The sequence below is a fragment of the Haemaphysalis longicornis genome, unplaced genomic scaffold (genome assembly GCF_048455015.1).
Source record: "Haemaphysalis longicornis isolate Haplotype H1 unplaced genomic scaffold, Haemaphysalis longicornis Haplotype H1 scaffold_66, whole genome shotgun sequence".
Lineage (NCBI taxonomy): Eukaryota > Metazoa > Arthropoda > Arachnida > Ixodida > Ixodidae > Haemaphysalis > Haemaphysalis longicornis.
The window spans coordinates 1,413,424-1,433,199 of NW_027526417.1; the positions used below are offsets into that span (position 1 = coordinate 1,413,424).

Below are 19,776 nucleotides of genomic sequence, written 5' to 3' on the forward strand. Positions count from 1 at the left end.
ACCAGAACATCAAGATACTGCAACCGATCTTCACTAGGTATTTCTGACGTGAATTTTAGCCCTTTTCCTCTGGAAACAAACGCCTCCATTACCCGATCCCGAAAGGCATCTATGTCAGATTCTGAGAGTTCAATCCCTTAAACCTCTGGTACTCCTCAAAATCCCAGGAGGCCCTGGTGGAATGAGGAGTGTCGAAACGCACGCAAAGCACAAAACAAGGCCCGGGGTAACCTCCTAAGGTACCCAACGGCACAGAATCTTATTGCGTTCAAGCGTGCCAAGGCAGTTGGAAGGCGTACTCGCCGAGAAGCCAAAAGCAACAGCTGGAGAGCTTTTGTGGGTTCTATTAACTCTTACACCGGCACAAGCAAGGTGTGGAACCGAATAAGAAAATTCAAAGGGCGCAAAACAACCTTACCCCTTGTTTACACCACTGGTAACTCGTTAGAAGACCAGGCAAACACACTCACACTAGCTAAACACCTTGAACTTATATCAAGCTCTTCACATTCACAGGCAAATTTATGAGGTACAAAACATCTGCTGAGTGCAAGTCCGTTAGGGACATCAAGAAATCGTCACAAGACTCTTACAACTGTCCATTTTCTATCTACGAGCTTAAAGTTGCCTTGGCGACTTGTAAGACATTGGCACCAGGTGCAGACCAAATCACATACACAATGATTCAACACCTTCACGCAGACACCCTCGAAACACTCCTTTATTTGTTTAACAAGATATGGAGTGCAGGACATCTTCCATGGGCTTGGAAAGAGGCAATTGTGTTGGTACTGCTTAAACAAGGGAAAGATGCCTCTTCTCCGTCTAGCTATTGGCCAATAGCACTTACCAGTTGTTTAGGTAAACTGTTCGAGAAGATGATCAATAGAAGGCTCATGTACTTTTTAGAATACCACGGTATTCTAGATAGCTGCCAGGCAGGTTTCCGTTCAGGAAGATCTACAACCAACCAGCTTGTGGCATTGGAATCGTACGTTAAAGATGCTTTTGTCCACAGGCAGCACTGTATGTCTATTTTCTTCGACTTGGAGAAGGCGTACGATACTGCATGGCGCTATGGCATCCTGCGTGACCTCGAAGCTTATGGTGTATCTGGAAATATGCTCAATACTATAGAAAGCTACCTGTCTGAGCGAACTTTTCACATAAGGGTCGGAGCATCACTTTCTAGAATACACATTCAAGAAAACGGGGTCCCGCAGGGTGGAGTACTGAGTTGTATACAACACTTTTCACTGCCAAAATGAACTCACTCCAAAAGGCACTGCCACCTGCAATTTTCTACTCAGTGTACATTGATGATATTCAAATCAAATCAAATCTCTCAATCTGCGAGCGGCAGTTACAACTTAGTGCTAATAAACTTGAAAAGTGGGCCGATGAAAATGGTTTTAAGATTAATCCTGAAAAGAGCACGTGTACTGTTTTCTCGGAAGCGTGGAGTCCGGCCTGACCCTGCAGTCCGTATTAATAATGTAGAGATTCCGTCAAAAATGAACACAAGTTTCTGGGTATTCTGCTGGACAAAAGGCTCACATTTATCCCCCACATTAAACAACTCAAAATTAAGTGCACTAAAACTATGAGCATTATTAAAACACTGTCCAACCAATCATATGGTGCAGATAAGACATGCTTGCTCCGTCTTCTCAATAGTTTAGTGCGATCGCGCATAGACTACGGCAGCGTGGTGTATAGTTCTGCTGGGAAAGCAGCTCTAAAAATGCTCGACCCAGTGTTGCGTTTAGGGCTCCGCCTTGCGTCTGGGGCTTTGGACAAGCCCTATAGAAAGCCTGTATGTTGAAACTGACCAGTGGTGCTTAGAGCACCAACGCACATGGCGGTTCTGTACTGCGTGAGAGCAGCGTCGATGAGGAATCATGTGTCAACACTATTATTCAAAACACATAATCTGAAAGGTTGTTTTTGAGCCTTCCGTCACTCCCTCTGCCTTTTTCTCTCCGAGTGAGAGCCGAGGCAGAGGACCTTGGTGTCACCCTGACCGACACCTACAAAACAAACATCACCGAATTTATTGCACCTTGGAATCTGCTCCCTTTCATCTGTGACGTGTCTTTCAAGGAAATTGACAAAAGACATGCACCCAAGGAACTCATTTTGCAACACTTTCTACGCTTACAATACAAGTACTCATGCACTGCTTTTTATACGGATGCCTCAAAGTCTTCCACTGCAGTGGCATGTGCTGCACATGGTCCCCACTTTTCCAGCACAAGAACGCTAAACAGGAACACAAGTATATTTACGGCAGAGGCACATGCTATTTTAATAACTCTGGAACACATAACACAAACGAAAACGCAACAGTTCATTATATTTACAGACTCCTAAGTGTTGTAACAGCGTTATGCTCAGGCAAAAAGAAGTAGAAATGCGATATTGAACAAGGTCATTAAAGAAATAATGTCAGCGTATGCTTTAAAACAGACCATAATACAGTCTACGCTTGTTACAACGGACCCTCTGAATCCGGAAAGAAACGTCCGCTGTAGCCGAAGTATGCAGTATCTGACGAGGGGGCAGAGGGGGGGTATGAGCCCTGAAGTGGGTACTTTGATCGACATCGCATATGCATAGTACATACACTTTGGTCTTTCTAAACGCCTGAAACACCTCTGCACAGTGTTCGCGCGAGGTCAAAGAATCGCGTAAACACCGTTTTCAAAGCTTAGCCCCGGCACTTGGAGAAGGCTTAGCGCATGCGGTCAAGAGTGTAAAGACGCATGATAAGCTGAGCAAAGAAAGCAAGAACATAACTAGGCGCAATTATTAACCAGCTATAAAACGTCAGTCGTGGCCATCGACATTAGCTAGGCTCTTTTAAATCCCCTCACGTCGAGGCAGGTTTTCCCGAAACCGTTCGTCAAACAAATCGGATTGCTGCCTGACGTTCCCTCAAGCCAGCTTCCACATTTTTAGCGATTTTAGTCTGGTCATTGAAACAGCTGTAATGAAATAATCTGATGACGGTCAGCTGTAAAATCGAAAGTTAGACCAGTCGGACTGCGCACGTTTACGGGCAGATTGCGCACAATGGATGGGGAACAACCTCCCTACTTGAGGCATTTTTTACCTTTTTCACCGAACGGAATGGGAACGATGTATGCGTGGGAATAATAAAAGCTGAACTTCGCTGAACCCGAGTTTTTTATTACATAAAAAAACTGACGAGGGCAGACTCTCCTTCGAGTGCACCACTTCGAGTATTCGATAGCCCTGTTTTCAATCTCACCGGAGTCGCGTTTATCGGCAGCGGCCTTGTTCTTGGCGGTAGAGCGGACTGTCTCCTTAGATAGGCAGTTACTTCTGGCGATGTCGGCCTGTTTTTCCCCATATTCAACAGCGTTAATTTCGCTTAATTTATCCGACAGTGAAATCAGCTACCCTGCTGCTCAGGCCGCTAGTCGCACAAAAAAAAGCCACTGGCACTGGCTTGGCTGCGCCAATGATCCGGCTGCCAGCAATGTTGCCAGACATAACAGTTTTCTTGCAAAAATAAACAAAGAAAAAGCACATCAGGTGCCGGCATCGCGGAAGTCCACTATAAACTTTCAGTCGAAACAATTTTCGCCTAAAATTTAGTCTGTTGTAGCCGATAGTCTGCTCTAGCCGGGTCCGTTGTGAGCGGAGCGGACTCCATTTAAAATGCATGGGGACCAGACAAACCAACAGAAATAGTCTGTTGTAACCGAAAGTCCGTTGTTGCCGGATCCGCTGTAACGAGCGTAGACTGTAGTGTGCCGAGTGCCTGGACACTTCGGAATTCCTGGCAATGAGCTAGCTGACCAGAGCGCCGCCGCAGCAGCACTCCGCTGTGAAATCGATGTCCCTCAGCTGTCCTATCTTGAAATCGTAAGGCACTACGAAAACGCTGGCAGCAACACTGGAACACACAGACAGAAAACAAACTGCACACTATAAAACCCCAAATTGGCAGCTACTACACAGAACAACAGAAGTGTACATGAGCAGACTACGCATAGGTCATACATATGCCACTCATTCCCATCTTTTAAATGGAGCCCCCACCGCCACGATGCAACAGTTGGGCACGTCGTCTGTCAGTAACGCATGCTCTCGTTGAATGTCCGCACTTCCACAGTGCGAGAAAGAAGCATTTCCGGGAACTGTGCACTCAAATGATTCCACTCCATCCATCATGGGCGATAAACCCGTCATTGCTAGTAAACGTCTCTTTGCTTACCTTGGAGACGTTGGATTTTTAAAAGGCATCTCATACCACATACGATAACAAAGTGGGGTAGCTTTGATTGAACATTCACTCTTTACTCTAACGTCATAATCATCTGGCTCACTCCAGAGCTTGTTTTAAAATAAGGGGCTCTATACACCCCGCAGTAACCTATCACATTTCTATTTCACTTAAAATTTTACACCAGAAACGACACAACCATTGTGTTAGCGCTCTTTGGCCTTCGTTGCCCTTGCACCAGAAAACAAACAAATATCATCATGAACCAACACAGACCAAAGAATTGAGTACCAAAAAAGTTTTCATTAATTTCTTTTCTTACTTTCATGCAAAGAAATCCGTGACGTTTTCCTGCATTTTTTTAACCTCCATGTCGCTGAGCTGTCCTCGTCTCCTCACCCGTGGTGCCCAAGCTCACTGCACGCCACAACAGTGAAGGCGTGAACCGCATGCCGCGTGTGTGCACGCGATTCGTGCTCGTCGGCGTTGCGCGAGCGCTTTTTCCACGCCGCGTCCCACGATTTTCGTGCCCGTGGCCTCCTGTGCCTCGGTCAGAAAATGGCGCCTGACGACTTGTGCCAATGGGGAGGCGTGCATCTCATGGCGGCAGTTTCAAAGCGCTCGAGACAGCCGGCTGGCTGCGCCCATAGAGTTTCTTACAATATACACTGGAGAGGAATCTGCCGCTGGCATCTATGGGGCTCATACCAAGGTGTCGTCATGTGCCTCCATTATACCATACGCCCACTTTGGTTTCGTCATTGGCTTGGATACAAACGTTAAGTAGCCATATAACGGAACACATGGCACAAAAATGCAAAGAATGGTGTGTTATTATATCAGTGGGAAATAAAACAGGCTGTTTCGAAGCTAAGAAGGAGAGGACGTAAAGCATATTTTTTGTGGAACGGTTCTGCAGACCAAGCTTGTGGTTAGCAACAGTGTTAACATATCTTGTGGGGAAGCTCATTAGAGACTCTCATTTTGCTATTTTACCATTATTTCAAATAATAGGTTGTTTAAAGAGCTTGGAAATGTCGCCTTCATAGTGAACCGGTGCACCGTTACCTACAGTTTAATAAAACTTGTTGCTGAGCGAGTTATTTTATACTTGAAGAAAAAAAAATGTGGCATTAAACAGTCGTGGACAAAGACAAGATAAGATGGGTAAAGTTGCCCGCATCTGTTGTATCTTGTCTTCGACGAAGTACGTTTGGTTTCTTCTTTTTTTTTTTCCCCGTCAGCTACTGCTTTCGTGGCGGCATATTACCCGCTCAGTGATGCATTCCTTCGGCTCCGGCATGACCAACGTTAGGTATGATCACGCACTGCCTGCTCTTTCAGCGAACACGCAGTTGCCATGGCTCACAGCTAACGCAGGATTTCGGATACTTCGTAGCTCGTAGACGTGCTAATGCATAGTTAAGAAACCAAATCCAAAAAACCGCTTAAGAATCCAATTGTCAAGCCAAGCCCAAGCCAGAAGCAGGGGCCTTCCTATAACCCCCACGACGACATGAATTCCCAGGTGCAGTTTCCTCTCTAGCATACTCACGAAGGAACTTTATGGCTCTGTCGGAGATGATTAGGCTTACCACACCGGCAGATATTTCATGGACGCTTTCACTAGCGGCGCAGATGATGTTTTATAGTACCGTTTTCGCCCACAGTATTAGCTCATTTACCACACAAACAACTTCATGTGTGCATTGAGCGGCACTTTAAAGAGCGGTTAGAAGCAGTCACTCGAGTGCCCCTCACCACTTCGCAACTGAAGCCGCCGCCATGTTGCCGCCGCCAACCGGCATTAGCGCGCCTGTGGAGTGCGGGGAGCGTTTTCGCGAGCAGAAAACAGTAGCCCGGCCGTTCCTGAAGATAGGGCGACAAAGAGGGGGGAGAGAGCCCGTACGTCGCCATGGCTTGTTCACTGGGCAGTCAGGTGCCTCGCTGGCTCGTTCGTATCAACCGCCGGGCTGCGCAAGTCCGTTCGTAAAAGCTGAAATTTTTCCCATCGGAATCGATGCAATTTCGCCGGGACTTTTTAGAAATTTGTATCATCCCAAAATTCATATCACCCAGGATTGTATCATTGAGATTCCAGTGTATATAATTTTTCTGTATGGCTTCATAACCTTCGTAAGGTTATTGAAGCGAAAATAACTTCACACTATGAAAGCAATCTGTATTTTGGCTACTGGCACATCGCTGACTTCGCTTGAGTGAAGCTGCATATCCGTGCACGGCATGTACAAAGAATATAAGGCATTTTAAGGCCAAAAGAGTTACCCACGTTAATCTAGGAAGCAAGAAAACAAAATCGGCCAAATTTCTGTCTGAAAGTGGGAAAGCAATGTGCCTGAAACACTTGATTACGAGGGTGACACAGTCTGCTAGCAAGCTAAGATTTGCAATCGTATATACTGGCTTGAGTAGCGCAGTCGTTGTGTATCAGCTATCCATGGGGGCTCGGGGGAAGCTTAGTGTACAAGCGCTGTTCAACGAATGGCCAGTTTCTGTGCCAGCAATAGTACAATGGAACGTATTCACAGCAGTGCTCAATGTCAAAAGCCGGGCCCCAGGAAAGGTGGGGTGCGTCACCATGGCCGAGAGGTCTAGAGCATCAGAAACGGCAATCTGCTCAGCTCTGGGAGTTCGATTTGTGCTCGCAATTTTTTCTTGTCAGCTTCTTTTTCTCTATAGCATGCGTGTGGAAATTGCTACTGTTTTTTTTTTCCAGCGCAATCTGCATTCAGTCTTTCACTACTGGGAAATGTTTTGATCCCAATGATGCGGGGCTAGCGATTTGAGTAGAGAAGTAGGTACTGTGTACCACTTTTTTAGATGCGAAGCAGCTCATGCTCGGTGCTGTGTCCCTCTCTCCCTTGTCGTTGTTGTCCGCCGTCCACACTCCACTGTGCATGCACGTCTCTTCAGCCCTGTCAGCATTTGGGCTGATGTCAGCGCAGTCCACTATAAAAAGAAATAGCCCGGCTTCGATCCCACGACTCTCTGGCCGCAACGGGAGGTGCGTGGCGCTCTTCCCACTGCGCTACAAACTGAGACGGGAGCATGTGCTACGAACGTGCCTTATGTCCTTCACTCATTCAAACTACGTCAGGAAGCTACTGATACAATGAAGGCACGCGAAGCTGAACGTCAACGGAAACGACGAACTGAAAGCTAATGGGAACTTCAGTCGACCCCATGGCTGCTTCGCATACCACTCAGGGTTCCCTACGGGAAGATGGTGTAATTTTTTTCCTTTGCTCGTCATCTTGCTGCTGTTTAAGCGGAATGAACCGATAGTAACTTTCCGAACTGGATGTTCTTTTTTGAGAAAAAAGAACAATCGTGCAACGAGGGTGGAAAGTGGGGTTACGAATGAAAATGTGCCATAAAAAGAAATTTTCTGATATGTTGGGGTTATCTTTGATTCGCGTTCGGAACGAAGCCAGGAAGACAAGCTGAGACTACTACCACAGTTGACCGACAGGAAAAGCATAAACAACAAAATGGCGGTGCCCATGAACCGGCGCAGTGTGAATGAATCTCGCGTGATGCTCATGGTGGGGGCACGGTCCAATGGGAGAAAAGAGTGCCGATACTCTAGTGACACTAGGTGCCACCACCCCAGAGGCCTGTCCATTCTGCTCTCCAAACAGCCCCTTGCAACAAGTGTATCCCACCAAAGGCAGTCGTGTGGTTAACTTTGCTTCCTGCAGCCAACTCAGCACTGCCAACCCGCAGGGCCTGCCCGGCCCTTTGGGAGAGGTGTGTGCGGCGGCTGAGTGTCCTCCCTCCCTCCTGTCGCAGACGAGGCTCGCCAGAAGCGGGTGGGGGTGCTGGTGCACTGCCTGGCTGGCGTGTCGCGCTCGGTGACGGTCACCCTGGCCTACCTGATGCAGAAGCACAAGCTGCCGCTCAACGAGGCCTACGACCTGGTGAAGCGGCGCAAGGCCAACATTGCGCCCAACTTCAACTTCCTCGGCCAGCTGCTGGACTTTGAGCAGCTGCTGGACCTGCGGCCCCAGCAGTGCGGCTGCTGCCACACGCCCTGCCAGTGCCGCCGCCGCACCCTGCACTTCACCTCGCCCACCCGCACCACGCCCGACTCTGGCATCGACCTCGACCGCTGGACGTAGCACGAGGCCCGCGGGGGACAGGAGCTGGAGCGCTTCCGCTTCGCCCCCGCGGAGGAGTCCGTCAGGCAGGAGGAGGAGGAGGAGCCCTCTGGCACCCCTCCGGCCCCCGCACTGTAGCCGAGGCCCAGCTGTGGTGCGCACATTACTGGGAACCTACTCGCTGCCTCCAGAGCACCACTGGGGAGTCGGATGCGTAGCTGGCCGGGACAGCATAGGCTGGTTCTAGGAGCAGGAGTGGCGCCAACCTAAGGAAAACTCAGGATCGCCTTCAGTGACGTACTCACCCTCGGGAAGGAACCAGAACACTGCGTGGGTACTGAACCAGTTGCGAAGCATGCACTTTTTGCGGTCGGGATTTTGTTAGCTGTTCGGCCTTCTGGGAACCTGCCCCGTGATGGAGGCAAGTACAAAGTGACCACTCAAATGCTCAGGTGCCCCGAACAGGCAAGCCTCCTCAGACGTGCGAACTGACCGCACTGTCAGCCGGGTCGTCCACTCGGCACGTGACTGGCGAAACGGGCCTGCGCCCTGTTCTGCAGGGAGCCGAAAGTTTGGTACTGTTGAAAGAGTGCTGGCATCTGGGGTTCTTAGTGCGGCTTGCAGCAGTGTTGGTATTTCAAGTTGGCCGAGACCAGAGAGGTGGTGTCCAGTGGAACGGAAGGTGGCAGGAAGTCTCTCTTATAAATGGCTGTGCTTTCCAACTGACTTGAGTATGTCGTGTTCCCGTGGTTGTAGGCGTGGCAGTGCAGTTTTTTTCATAGTGTAGCCTTTTTAGTGGGGCCACCAGGTTCCACATTTCGTCCTTTTTAATGGGAGCATAGCCATGACTGACTGTGAGCGCTTCCTTAACAAATAACTTAACTGCTTGCTTTCTAGTTATGCACACAGTGTCTGAACATAGTGTATTGAGAGCATACAAATGTTTAAGATGCACTCATTTTGCTTGGCTGAATGCAAGTTTTTGTGAATTATGGGCAGTAAGGAAAACGGCATATGCAGTCAAACCTGAATGTAACCAAATTTGTAATTTGCGTCTTTACATTGAAATTTCGCTGCATTGCAATTTATGACTAAAATTAAGCTTTAGCCACGTGAAGGAGTTCGTGCAAGTGAAAATATACGGTTGGGGCACTGTGGTCGCCGTGGGTACTACCTGCACCGTGCAGCAGCCATGAAGGGAAGCGGGGGGCTCAAACTAAAGCTCCTTACCGATTACCAGAGCAGAACTCTCGGTGCAATAAAAAAAAAGCCAGCCCGCTGCCAGTGGGAAGTGGTATACGCAGGCAGCATAATTAAGGAGGTGCACGCAGTGCCAAACCACTCCTCAAGGGACTTGGTTCTGGGCGGCTCTGGACAGGTGAAGGGGCTTCATGCGGTGCTTGCATAGTCAGACAGCCCTTTGTTTTGCCGGGTGCACGCCGTCCGCCACCACTTCACGGCTGCTGGGCGCATCGCAGGTGTCTGGCTCATCTATCTCGTCGCTGTCGTCGTCGTCTCGCAATCCCGCCAGCAGAGTACAGGGGCAGCGTTGTGGAGGAGGGCCCGGCCATCGCCCTGGCCCCGGTGGCAGCTGGCCCGTTGGGAAAGCCAGCTTCACGCAAATAGCTCTCACAACTCTTTCATTTCCAACGCCTGAACATTGTCCGCTTCAAATGAGGGTCCAAGAAAAGCTTGCCCAGGCATGCCGTCTGCAATGCCCTGAGGCATGCAGTTTAGCAGCGGCAAAGCAGCAAGGGGAATTGTAATGCGTATTAGAATAGAGCAATATCTGTTGAGGCATACATATTTAGGGAGATTACGGTTACACCAAGTTAAATGCCCGCCGCAGGCGCCTAGTGGTCCAGCATTTCTGGCATCTCTCTAACAATCCATGATGCATCGGCTGACAGCGATCCTCCTCTCACAACTTTTGCGACAGTCGCATGCCAAGCCTTGAACCTAGCCATCCAGTGCTTGAGAATTGCTGTGGCCGATCGCTTTCACTTTCTACTGGAGGGTGGCACCAGACACGGGAACATTCTGCGCCCAGGTGGACACAAATTACAGTGAAGAACTCAAAGGAAGCGGGAAAGTTTGTTCATATTATCAGTCTTAAAAGTGGACATTGTGTTTGCTACAAGAGCAGCAGGGTTGTGCGTCTTGAGTACGAAATTCGTCTTAACGGGCGTCTGCTGAATGCGAAACCATCTGGTCCACATCTTTATAGACTTCAGTGGCCATTCTGTGAACCATGCTTGCCAGACTGGCACACTCGTCCCCAGATTGTGGGCAAGAAACTTGTAGGCACTGCATCTGCGGCTTTAGGGCGGCCTACTTCGCCGTTTGCGTTTGATAGGGACCCCAATCGAGCCTGTTTCTCAAAATCTACTTTTACAGCGGAATTTTCGGGCCTTTCTCGTCCATGAAACTTCACTACATTGAAGTTTGGGCTAATGGGACTTTGTTAGACATAGGTTGAAGATACATGGAGTGCATACAGCTCAAGTAAAAAAGAAATTACATTGTTTGTTGAGGGCAGAAATACGAAAGAAAGACAAAAGCGCATCCAAGAAGTTTTGGAACCATGTAAAATTACGAAGCTCAAAAAACGATGTCCATCAAAAATACTTGATTGACGAGGAGGGGAAACACTGAGAAGGAGAGCGCGTGGGAGTGTAAAGTTTGGCTTGTTGGTGATGCATTCTTGTAGGCAAAGCGCGAGGCAGACACAGGACGAGAGAAGAGATGGGACGAGGACGTCTCTTCTCTCGTCCTGTGTCTGCCTCGCGCTTTGCCTACAAGAGAGCACGTGGTGGCGCACATCTGTCGAGTGATTACTGAGAAGTTTAGGGCAGTAGAGGCAGGGATAACGTAAGCGCCACAGAAGACTGCGGAAACGGAAAGAAGTTTGAGCAGCCTTGTTTGGAAAAAAGCAGAGCAAGCAGTTTCCCCCCAGACAGCAGTGGGCCCGCACGGGATACCAGTGGAACTGATAAACCTGCTTGGGCCTGAAAGTAAGACATCGTTTATGAGGGCAATAGACAAGGTGACACAAACCAAACATCAGCCAGAGGACTGGCTAGAAAGCAGGATGAATGTAATATATAAAGGCAGAGGCAGCAAAGCCAGTATTGATTCATACTGACCACTTACATTAACGTCAGTGGTGTATAGATTCGTAATGCATGGATGGAAGAAAATGAAATCCTAGGGGAACTGCAGAATGGATTTAGACAAGACAGGCGGTTGGATGGTAATTTGTTCGTGATAACGCAATGCATTGAAATTGCGAAAGCGCAGAATTGACCATTATGGATTACGTTCTTGGACATTAAGGGGGCATATGACAACGTAAACAGAGGACTGCTGGTGGAGAATGCTGAAACTTGAGGGATTAGATGATGAGGTAATACAGTTCCTTGTAGCAATCTATAAAGACAATAGAGTGCACCTTACATGGGAAGGACAGAAATGTTCCCAGCAGGTCAACACCCATAGGGGACTGAAACAGGGATGCCTTTTGAGCCCAGTACTGTTTATGCTTTACATGGCAGGGTTAGAAAAGAAACTGGAAGAAAGTCGAGTAGGGGTCAACCTAACCCATATGCTGCAAGGTGAAGTGGTACAACAGCGTACTCCGGGAATATTATATGCAGACGACATTGTTCTTTTAGCTGATAACCAGACCGATATGCAACGGCTCTTTAATATTAGCGGCCAGGAAGCCACCGACCTTGGTTTAAATTTTAGCGCAGAAAAATAAGGAATAATGGTTTTCAATGACACTACCATTGATGCAGTGTCTATCCAGCATGGTGAACTATGCGGCACATAGTGTTGGAATGGAAGGGTATCCATCGAAATTTACCTGAGGGAAATATTCGGCTTCCAGGAGCCCTAGGATTTAAAGGTAGCTCGGAGGAAGTTAACTTCGAGGCTGTCGAGATGGCGAAAAGAAGATTAGAATGCTGGTGGACGAAAAGCACAGAGGGACCTGGGACAGTTACCACCTGTAACAGGGAAAGAAGTATTTTGTGCCGAATAAGTTTTTTGTGCCTGCCCTAAGCAACGCTAGTATTAAAGCAAGAGTATAAAACACAGGTATGTTAGTCCTTTTTGTCACCACCCCGCTACAAAGGGGAAACCAATAGCAATCATCAGCATGAGGAATTTCGTTGCTTTATAGTTTGCTACATCAAGGTTTGACTGTAGTGCTGATTTTGTTCAAATTTTGAAAGATAGGAGCTGTTTGGTTCATTGAATTACACTAGCTAGTTACAGATAAGCCCAGGCTAGACAAAAGAAACAAAGATCGCTGAGCGATATTTTGATGGAGCAGGTTATTTCTGCCTGGAAACCAAATGAGCCAGGGATGAAAGTGCCATCACATGGGCAAAGTGCCATCACATCAGCCCCCTGCTGTTCCAAGCTTGCCTGCACACTTTCCGTCTCCCGCTTTGGCACGGCCTGCCCACCACTGGGCGTGCAGGTGTCAAGTTGGGGCTTTCTCGAGTGCCCTCCTTTGCCGAGGCCGGGCAGGTTGTTTTCTCAGTGAACCGTTTTCAACAGCAAGCGCTATTCCTGCCTCTGGCACAAATGCCGCCCATTTCTCTGTGAGCGAGCACGGGAGGCAAAGCGGACTGTGTACTTTTGTAGCCTTGCACAGAGAAGCCCGAACAAAACGGCATTTTCGCTACTTTAAGAAATGCCACCGCCGCCTGTTCTGCACGCAATGCTGCTCAAGCGGGCTCTGTTTCCACTGTTTAGGGAAGGCTCAGCAGGAAAATACTTAGTTTTGAAAACACGGATCCAGCATTTAACAAAAGAGCAGAGTTGACTGCATTGTGGGTTTCTGTCACCAGACACCGTAAAGCTCGCTTTCTCAATGTGAATGCCAAGTACAGTTACGGCATTAAAAAATACCCCCGCCCCTATGTTAACACCAACCTTTCTAAAAAATTGTATGTCAATGCCATTGGGGAGCTCTCATTACGGCAATGTCCAATGGGCTTTCTTTCCTTTAGAAACGCTTTCCGTGACCTGTCAAAACAGACTATTTGGTGCATATAACCCGCACCAATAATTCACACATCTTAATGGTCAGTGGCGCAGGTAACATGCCGGGATTTCTTTTTTTCATTTTGTCTGGGGGGCAGGTTATGCGCGCAACAACATGGCAACTAGGCTACAACAAATGAGAAGATACTTTTGCATTTGGGCAAAGTAGCAGTGAAACCTTTGCAGTGCAAGTGTAGCAGATTTCGCTGAATTTTTGGGCACCTGACGTGGAATGTTTGCTGTGATGTGAGTAGCTCGGAAGGGTGTTTTCCGCGAACTTCCAGTAGGGTGGGCATGCACTGGCAGCCATGGCTGGCTTGCTATCCGAGAAGGAATTGACGCTTTAAGATGTGGAAGCTGGCTCTGATATGCACTGCGTCTCGGAATGTAGCTCAACGGCAAGGAACTGGATTTGCAGTGATTCCCCCTTGGCATGCACGGGCACTCCAACCTTGCAAGGGTTAAGTTGGTGCATGATTATAAAAGGGGAAACAGCGCAAAGAAGGAGGAGGTGACAAACACGAGCGCTCGTGTTTGTCACCTCCTTCTTCTTGTGTCTTGTCTGAGTTTGCGCTGTTTCCCCTTTTACACTCCAACCTGCTGGCAGGGAGGCGGCCCATAGCCCTGCGTGGCCGGCTTCTCGTGCTGCCTGGAGGGCTGTCCTGTGTGTGCCTTTCTGTGAACTGGCCTGTGTGAGAGGCCCTTGCCTGGTCGGCAAGCGCAGTGTTGTGTGGGGCCAACAGCGGTGTCCTGGCAATGCGGCAGCAATGAGGGGGCAGGCCATTTTCACAGACGTTTGGGTTCTACGGGGGTTCGCCGAATAGGCTTGTGCAGGCACTGGAAGCGCACTGAGTAGAGGGAGCTTGTGCATTGGTTTATTTATGGGTCTTGACAGCCCTGCCAGTGAAGTCAGTCTGCTGGAGACCGGCGCTCTTTGTTCTCTTCCATCTAGTGCTGCCGAAATGTTTCACAGTAGAAGCGGCCATATAACCTAGCTTTTCTGTTGAACGTGTGCTAACATGTGGGCCCTGCATGTCCACCCAATGGCTTCCTTTACCCAGCTCCCTTAACGGGATGGACCTTTGTGACCCTGCCCGGCTCGGTGCTCTCTGGCACTCGGCACGCAAGTTGGGGTCCCGTCCTGTGCATTTTGCTCTACGTGCAATCATGAGTCGTCGCAGACGGTGATGAGACGTGCCCTGCCGTTGGGCAGGCCTCGGCAAGAGAGAACAATTCTTACCCCTGTGCCCAGTGTGGCCAAAAGGAGTCCTCTCTCTGGGTTTCATTGGGAAGAGACAGGCATTACTTAAGTGTTGCCTTGCAAATTGTTTCTGTGATCTGTGTTGAAAGCATCAGATTTGCTGCCACGTAGCACAATGGGGAGCCCTGCAGCAGTGATCCTGACATTGTTTTTACCCTGTACATAGACATGGATTGTTGCTTTACTTCATTTGTGCATAGTGTACATAGTGGGGGAAGGGCAGTGCTATATTATATGTGCGTGTGTGTGTACATATATGTATCCTGTTTTTTGTTTTTTTTTTAAGCACGTCAGCGCATTCCTAAGAAATTTGTTCAGGAGCCTGTTGAGCTCACACTGTTGATTGTACAAACCCTTTTCCTGAACAGCACCTGATGCGTTGCTTTGTTGTTGACAAGTTCGTTCCTGTTGGCTCTGGACCTGGGGTGCAGAGGAAGGATGCAGCAGCAGAATATGTTGGCAGGGTCTCTCTCACCTGGCCGGGGAAATTTTGCAGTGTGTACAAGGACATGCCTCTGAAGCCGGCTGTACAGGCCTTTGAGCTGTGTACTGCAACTCAGCTACCTTGTATGCAGCCCAGGTGTTCATTTATTCGTGTGCCAGTATTCTAGCATTCTTGGCTCTTCAGCACACTGTGCAAAATAGGCCGGGCTGGTTATTACAGGAGGGACGTCTCTGTCCGACTGGTAGCTTGTTCACAACTCTTCGTACGGATGCCACTGTAGCAGCCTCCACTAAAAATGGGGCATTCGTTTTTAACTTTTTATGGCGCAACATTTTTACTCACCTTGTTGGGCCTCTGGTGGTGTTTCCTTTGTTTTTTTTGCCTCCGCCACCACTCGCAGGAGACAGCCTCCTGTGATGTTGCCAAACCTCTCTCTTGCAATACAGCACCACCTAGCTGTTAAGGGACTGTTGCTGTGCAAAGGCTGGGCCATCAGTGCTTGATTGGAACATTCTTGAGGAGCCAAGCATTGTAACATGATATGCAAGCCAGATTTTCATCGCCTCGTGCAACGTGTGGTTGAGGATTGGAATCCTGCAGTGTGCATGTTGGCCCTGCGTCTCGCACGGTGTGCTGCGCCTCCTGGTGACGTGGGGCACAGCAGGCTGGGTTATGATTGGGTGCCTGTTGTCGAACGTATCTGAAATGCTCCAGCTGCCAAAATATGGGCCAGTGTGGATGCAGCTGTGTGCAGAAGTCATTTTCTGGCGCTGCTGACACTGAATTCTTCCTTTCGCAACGTACTGCAAACTGCCTGTTGTTTATAGGTTCACCCTAGCACCACCTGTGCAGAAATTGTGCCAAAACATTGCCCCCTGCATCCTGCCTAGGTGGCTCCTGTGATGATGTGGTGCTTTTGTGTGCTCCTACTTAGCCGAGTAGAGTAGGTACTCTTTGTGAATGTTCTCTGCTGTTAGCAACCAGTGGGACCAACAGTTTTCTACTGCTTGTCTTAGTTAATGTTAGTCACCCATAGACCCGACCCAGACCTGCACCCCAGGCAGATTAGCGGAGCACAGGAAAGCTACTCACGATCATCAAGGGGCCTCGGTCGCTTCCCTAGAAGGACGCGAGTGTGGTCAGCAGTATGGTCTTGTTGGTTTGACCCTTGCAGCCCAAAATTTTGCCTCCTCTTTGTGAGCTCACAAAGGGACACGGCTCCAGGGTATTGCAAAATACTGTGGTATGGTGGCACAGTGGGCATCACTTTCAGCCTTGTCATAAAATAGAGGTGTTTGATACTACATAGCAACTTTAGGGCAGTTTTGGCATTGTGCTGCCAATGGCAGACTGGGACTGATGCGCTGCACTTGTCACGACCCTCAGATTTGGCCAGTGTTTTTCCGGTTTCAGTGGGAAGCTGCGACAATGTGACGATGTTTAAGTTATGCCATTAATTGTCCCCGTGTCCTTCATTTCACGCCTTCAGTGTCTAGCTGCTGCTCTGCTCTCCTCCACATGGCGATAATGCTTCACAGGTTCTGAGAAGAAAACCTTGACTGCCAAAACATTGAATTTTTAAAGAGGAGGAGGCCCTTTAAATCATCTGAGACGAGGAACTGGTGTGTGCTCTGCCCTTTTCGATGTCCTCTGTGCAAGTGTGTGGCTGTGACGGCTGTTGTTGAGCGAGCGTTGTTTTCTGCAGTGGTGTGAGGCTACGAGTGAGTGAAAACTGTTATTTCGGAGATATTTCCATATACATCCGGAAGGCCAATAAAACGTTCATATTTTTTATGAATACCTTGCGTCACATCTGCCTTCTTATCCGGGCGTTTATTTACTTCAGCAAGAGACGGGCGTAACGGTTACAGTCTAGCCACCAAGCTGCTGCTTTGCAAAAACATGAGTGCAGCTTTGCAAGCTTTTTGTGCCCGTGCAAGTGGTTGAACCAAATTCGACCGTCTGAAGCGAGCCAGTAATGGGGAAGACTTTCCTTACAAAACTTGTTTAGGATGGGTAGCGGCAGAGAACGTGCAATGGTCCCCAGCGCATGGCACAGTCCACAGCTGAGCCGGTTCGCACTACCGACGTGCAGATAGTGACTGGTGAAGGAAAACCACCTGGACTCCTGTGTAGTGCAGTTGTGACCTCACGGGCTGCAAGTTGATGCTTGCTGCTGGCTTAGCAGAGTAGGAATCACACACGTATGACCAGAGAAATCTTGCAGTCACATGCCTGTGCTCGAGTGGTGCCTTCTCGGTAAAAATCTGCTGACCTAGGGATTGACCTGTGCTCTAAATAATTTACTTGCACAGCTACTAACGCTAAATTTAAGTGTCTTTGAGTAGAAACATCATGACTTTGTTTTGTTGGGAAGGACAGACATCTTGCACTTGGTGCTAACTGCTGTCTTTGGAAATGAGGATCAGGTAAGTGTAATACACAAAGCAAAGTAACGAAGAGAAATAACTTGTTTTGCAGAAAAGTTTTGAAGCCTTTAGGGCATAATACAGACTACAAAGATCCTAATTACACCACAGTTCAAGCGCCAGCAACATCACCAAGCAGGTCGAACTGGTTTTGGAAAAGCAAGACGTCTTCCTTGCTTTGGCTCCCGTTTGCCGTTTCTCTGCACTGCATTGTGCCCATAAACCGAGCTCTGCTTTGGAAACTGCGGCCGCTTGTCTGATGCAGGTGAAAAGCAAAAACGCCCGTGTGTTCGAGATTTCGGCGCACGTTGAAATTAATCCGGAGCCCACTACGGCGCGCCTCATCGCCTGTGTTGCGTCGGCGCGTTAAACTTCACAAAACTGCGCCTTTGCCTTGTGGCAGATTGGTACTGATGCTGGGTGCCAGGCCATGCACTCCTGCCCTGAAGACCTGCTTGCTTAGGGAGCAAGTGGGGTGATTGGTAAAATGCGAGGAAGACGCGCGCTATAATGGGATCCAGAGTAGGAGACACACACACAGTCTTTTACTCTGTGTCCATGGAGGAAAAAAAAGCTTTTCTTTCCTCCATGTCTGTGTCCCATTCATCATCATCATCAGCCTATCTACGCCCACTGCAGGGCAAAGGCCTCCCATTATTCTCCAATTACCTCGGTCCTGTGCCAACTGTGACCAATTTATCCCCGCAAACTTCTTGATCTCATCTGCCCATCTAACTTTCTGCCGCCCCCTGCAACGCTTGCCTTCTCTAGGGATCCACTCTGTTAACCTTAATGACCAGCGATTATCTTGCCTTCGCATTACATGCCCTGCCCACGTCCATTTCTTTTTCTTAATCTCTACTAATATGTCCTTAAACACGTGTTTACGTCCATTTCTTTTTCTTAATCTCTACTAATATGTCCTTAACACGTGTTTGTTCCCTGACCCACTCCACTCTCTTCTTGTCCCTTAATGTTACACCTGTCATTTTCCGCTCCATTGCACGCTGAGTTGAACCCTCTTTAAGTTGAACCCTCTTAGTGAGCCCCCAGGTTTCTGCCCCGTAGGTAAGTAACCGGTAGGATGCAGCTGTTATACACTTCCTTCTTCAGCGACAATGGTAGGCTGCTATTCATTATCTGAGAATGTCTGCCATATGCACCCCACCCCATTCTTATCCTTCTAATTATCTCTGCCTCATGGTTGGGATCTGGGGTCACAACTTGGCCTAAGGAGATATATTCGCTTACCACTTCCACTGCCTCGTCACCTATCTCAAACCGCTGTGCTGTCCCGAGGTTATTGATCATTACTTTAGTTTTACGCATATTAATTTTCAGGCCCACGGTTCTACTCTGTTCGCCCAGTGCGGAAAGCATGCTTTGCAATTCGTCCCCCGAGTTACTTAGCAAGGCAAAGTCATCAGCAAATCTGAGGTTACTGAGGTATTCTCCATTAACCTTTACTCCCACCTGTTCCCAATCCAACGTTCCAGAAGCGCCAACTACGGGGGGGGGGGGGGGGGCAGTGGGGCTCGTGCCACCCCCGGACGGCTTTCCCCCTCCGGCCCCGGCTGAGTATTTTTTTTAAGGGCTTGGCTCGGCTCTGCGCCCGTCGACATCGGACTGTTGGCCGCCCTGTCTGCCAACTATTGTTTACAATAGTAGTTGGGATCTTGAAAGACAGTTGCGTCCTCCCGATGGGCAGGGGGTAACGCAGGGCCGTGTCGGTTTTCTTCACGGTGAGTTAGATGTGCTCAGTGGGCGGATTGTTGACAACAATGTAGCGCTGCGCTTGGCTATGGTGGCTAGAAGGGTGGCCCTTCTAGCTACCATAGCTTGGCTTCAGCAGCACGCCAGCAAAGCGACATTTTGTCGGTAGCATAGGTCGGCGCACTCACTCGTGAGTACACTCATTTGTACTCAAACTCACGAGTGAGTGCGATGATGAGTGAGTACACACCCAGATTAAAAAAGTGAGTATGATGACGATTGAGTACAGGGGTAAGTCCACTACTCGTGAGTACAGAACTCATGAGTATGAGTGCTCATGAGCACAATACTCATGAGCATGAATACTCATGAGTATGAGTACTGGTGAGTATGGTACTCATGAGTACACAGTACTCATGATTACAATACTCATGAATACTGTATTTTCGAGTGCTTGCACTCGTGAGTACAGCAGTGCAAACAAGTTCTATCAC

At 48.7% G+C, this 19,776-nt stretch overlaps 1 protein-coding gene across 3 annotated transcripts in view; it reads left to right on the forward strand.

The window, feature by feature from the left end:
• Positions 1-16,938, forward strand: part of Mkp3 (Mitogen-activated protein kinase phosphatase 3) — a 55,196-nt gene extending 38,258 nt beyond the window's left edge. The window contains exons 3-4 of one of the 3 annotated variants that reach the window (XR_013317195.1): positions 8,069-8,706; positions 14,496-16,938. Coding sequence is in view for 2 of the 3 variants with exons in the window: in XM_077675576.1 (XP_077531702.1) it covers positions 8,069-8,397 (329 nt within the window). In the remaining variant the exon portion in view is untranslated. Of the gene's footprint in view, positions 1-8,068 lie in introns of all 3 variants that reach the window. The other 2 variants (XM_077675578.1, XM_077675576.1) reach the window with 2 other exon arrangements.
• The last annotated feature ends 2,838 nt before the right edge of the window (positions 16,939-19,776 follow it).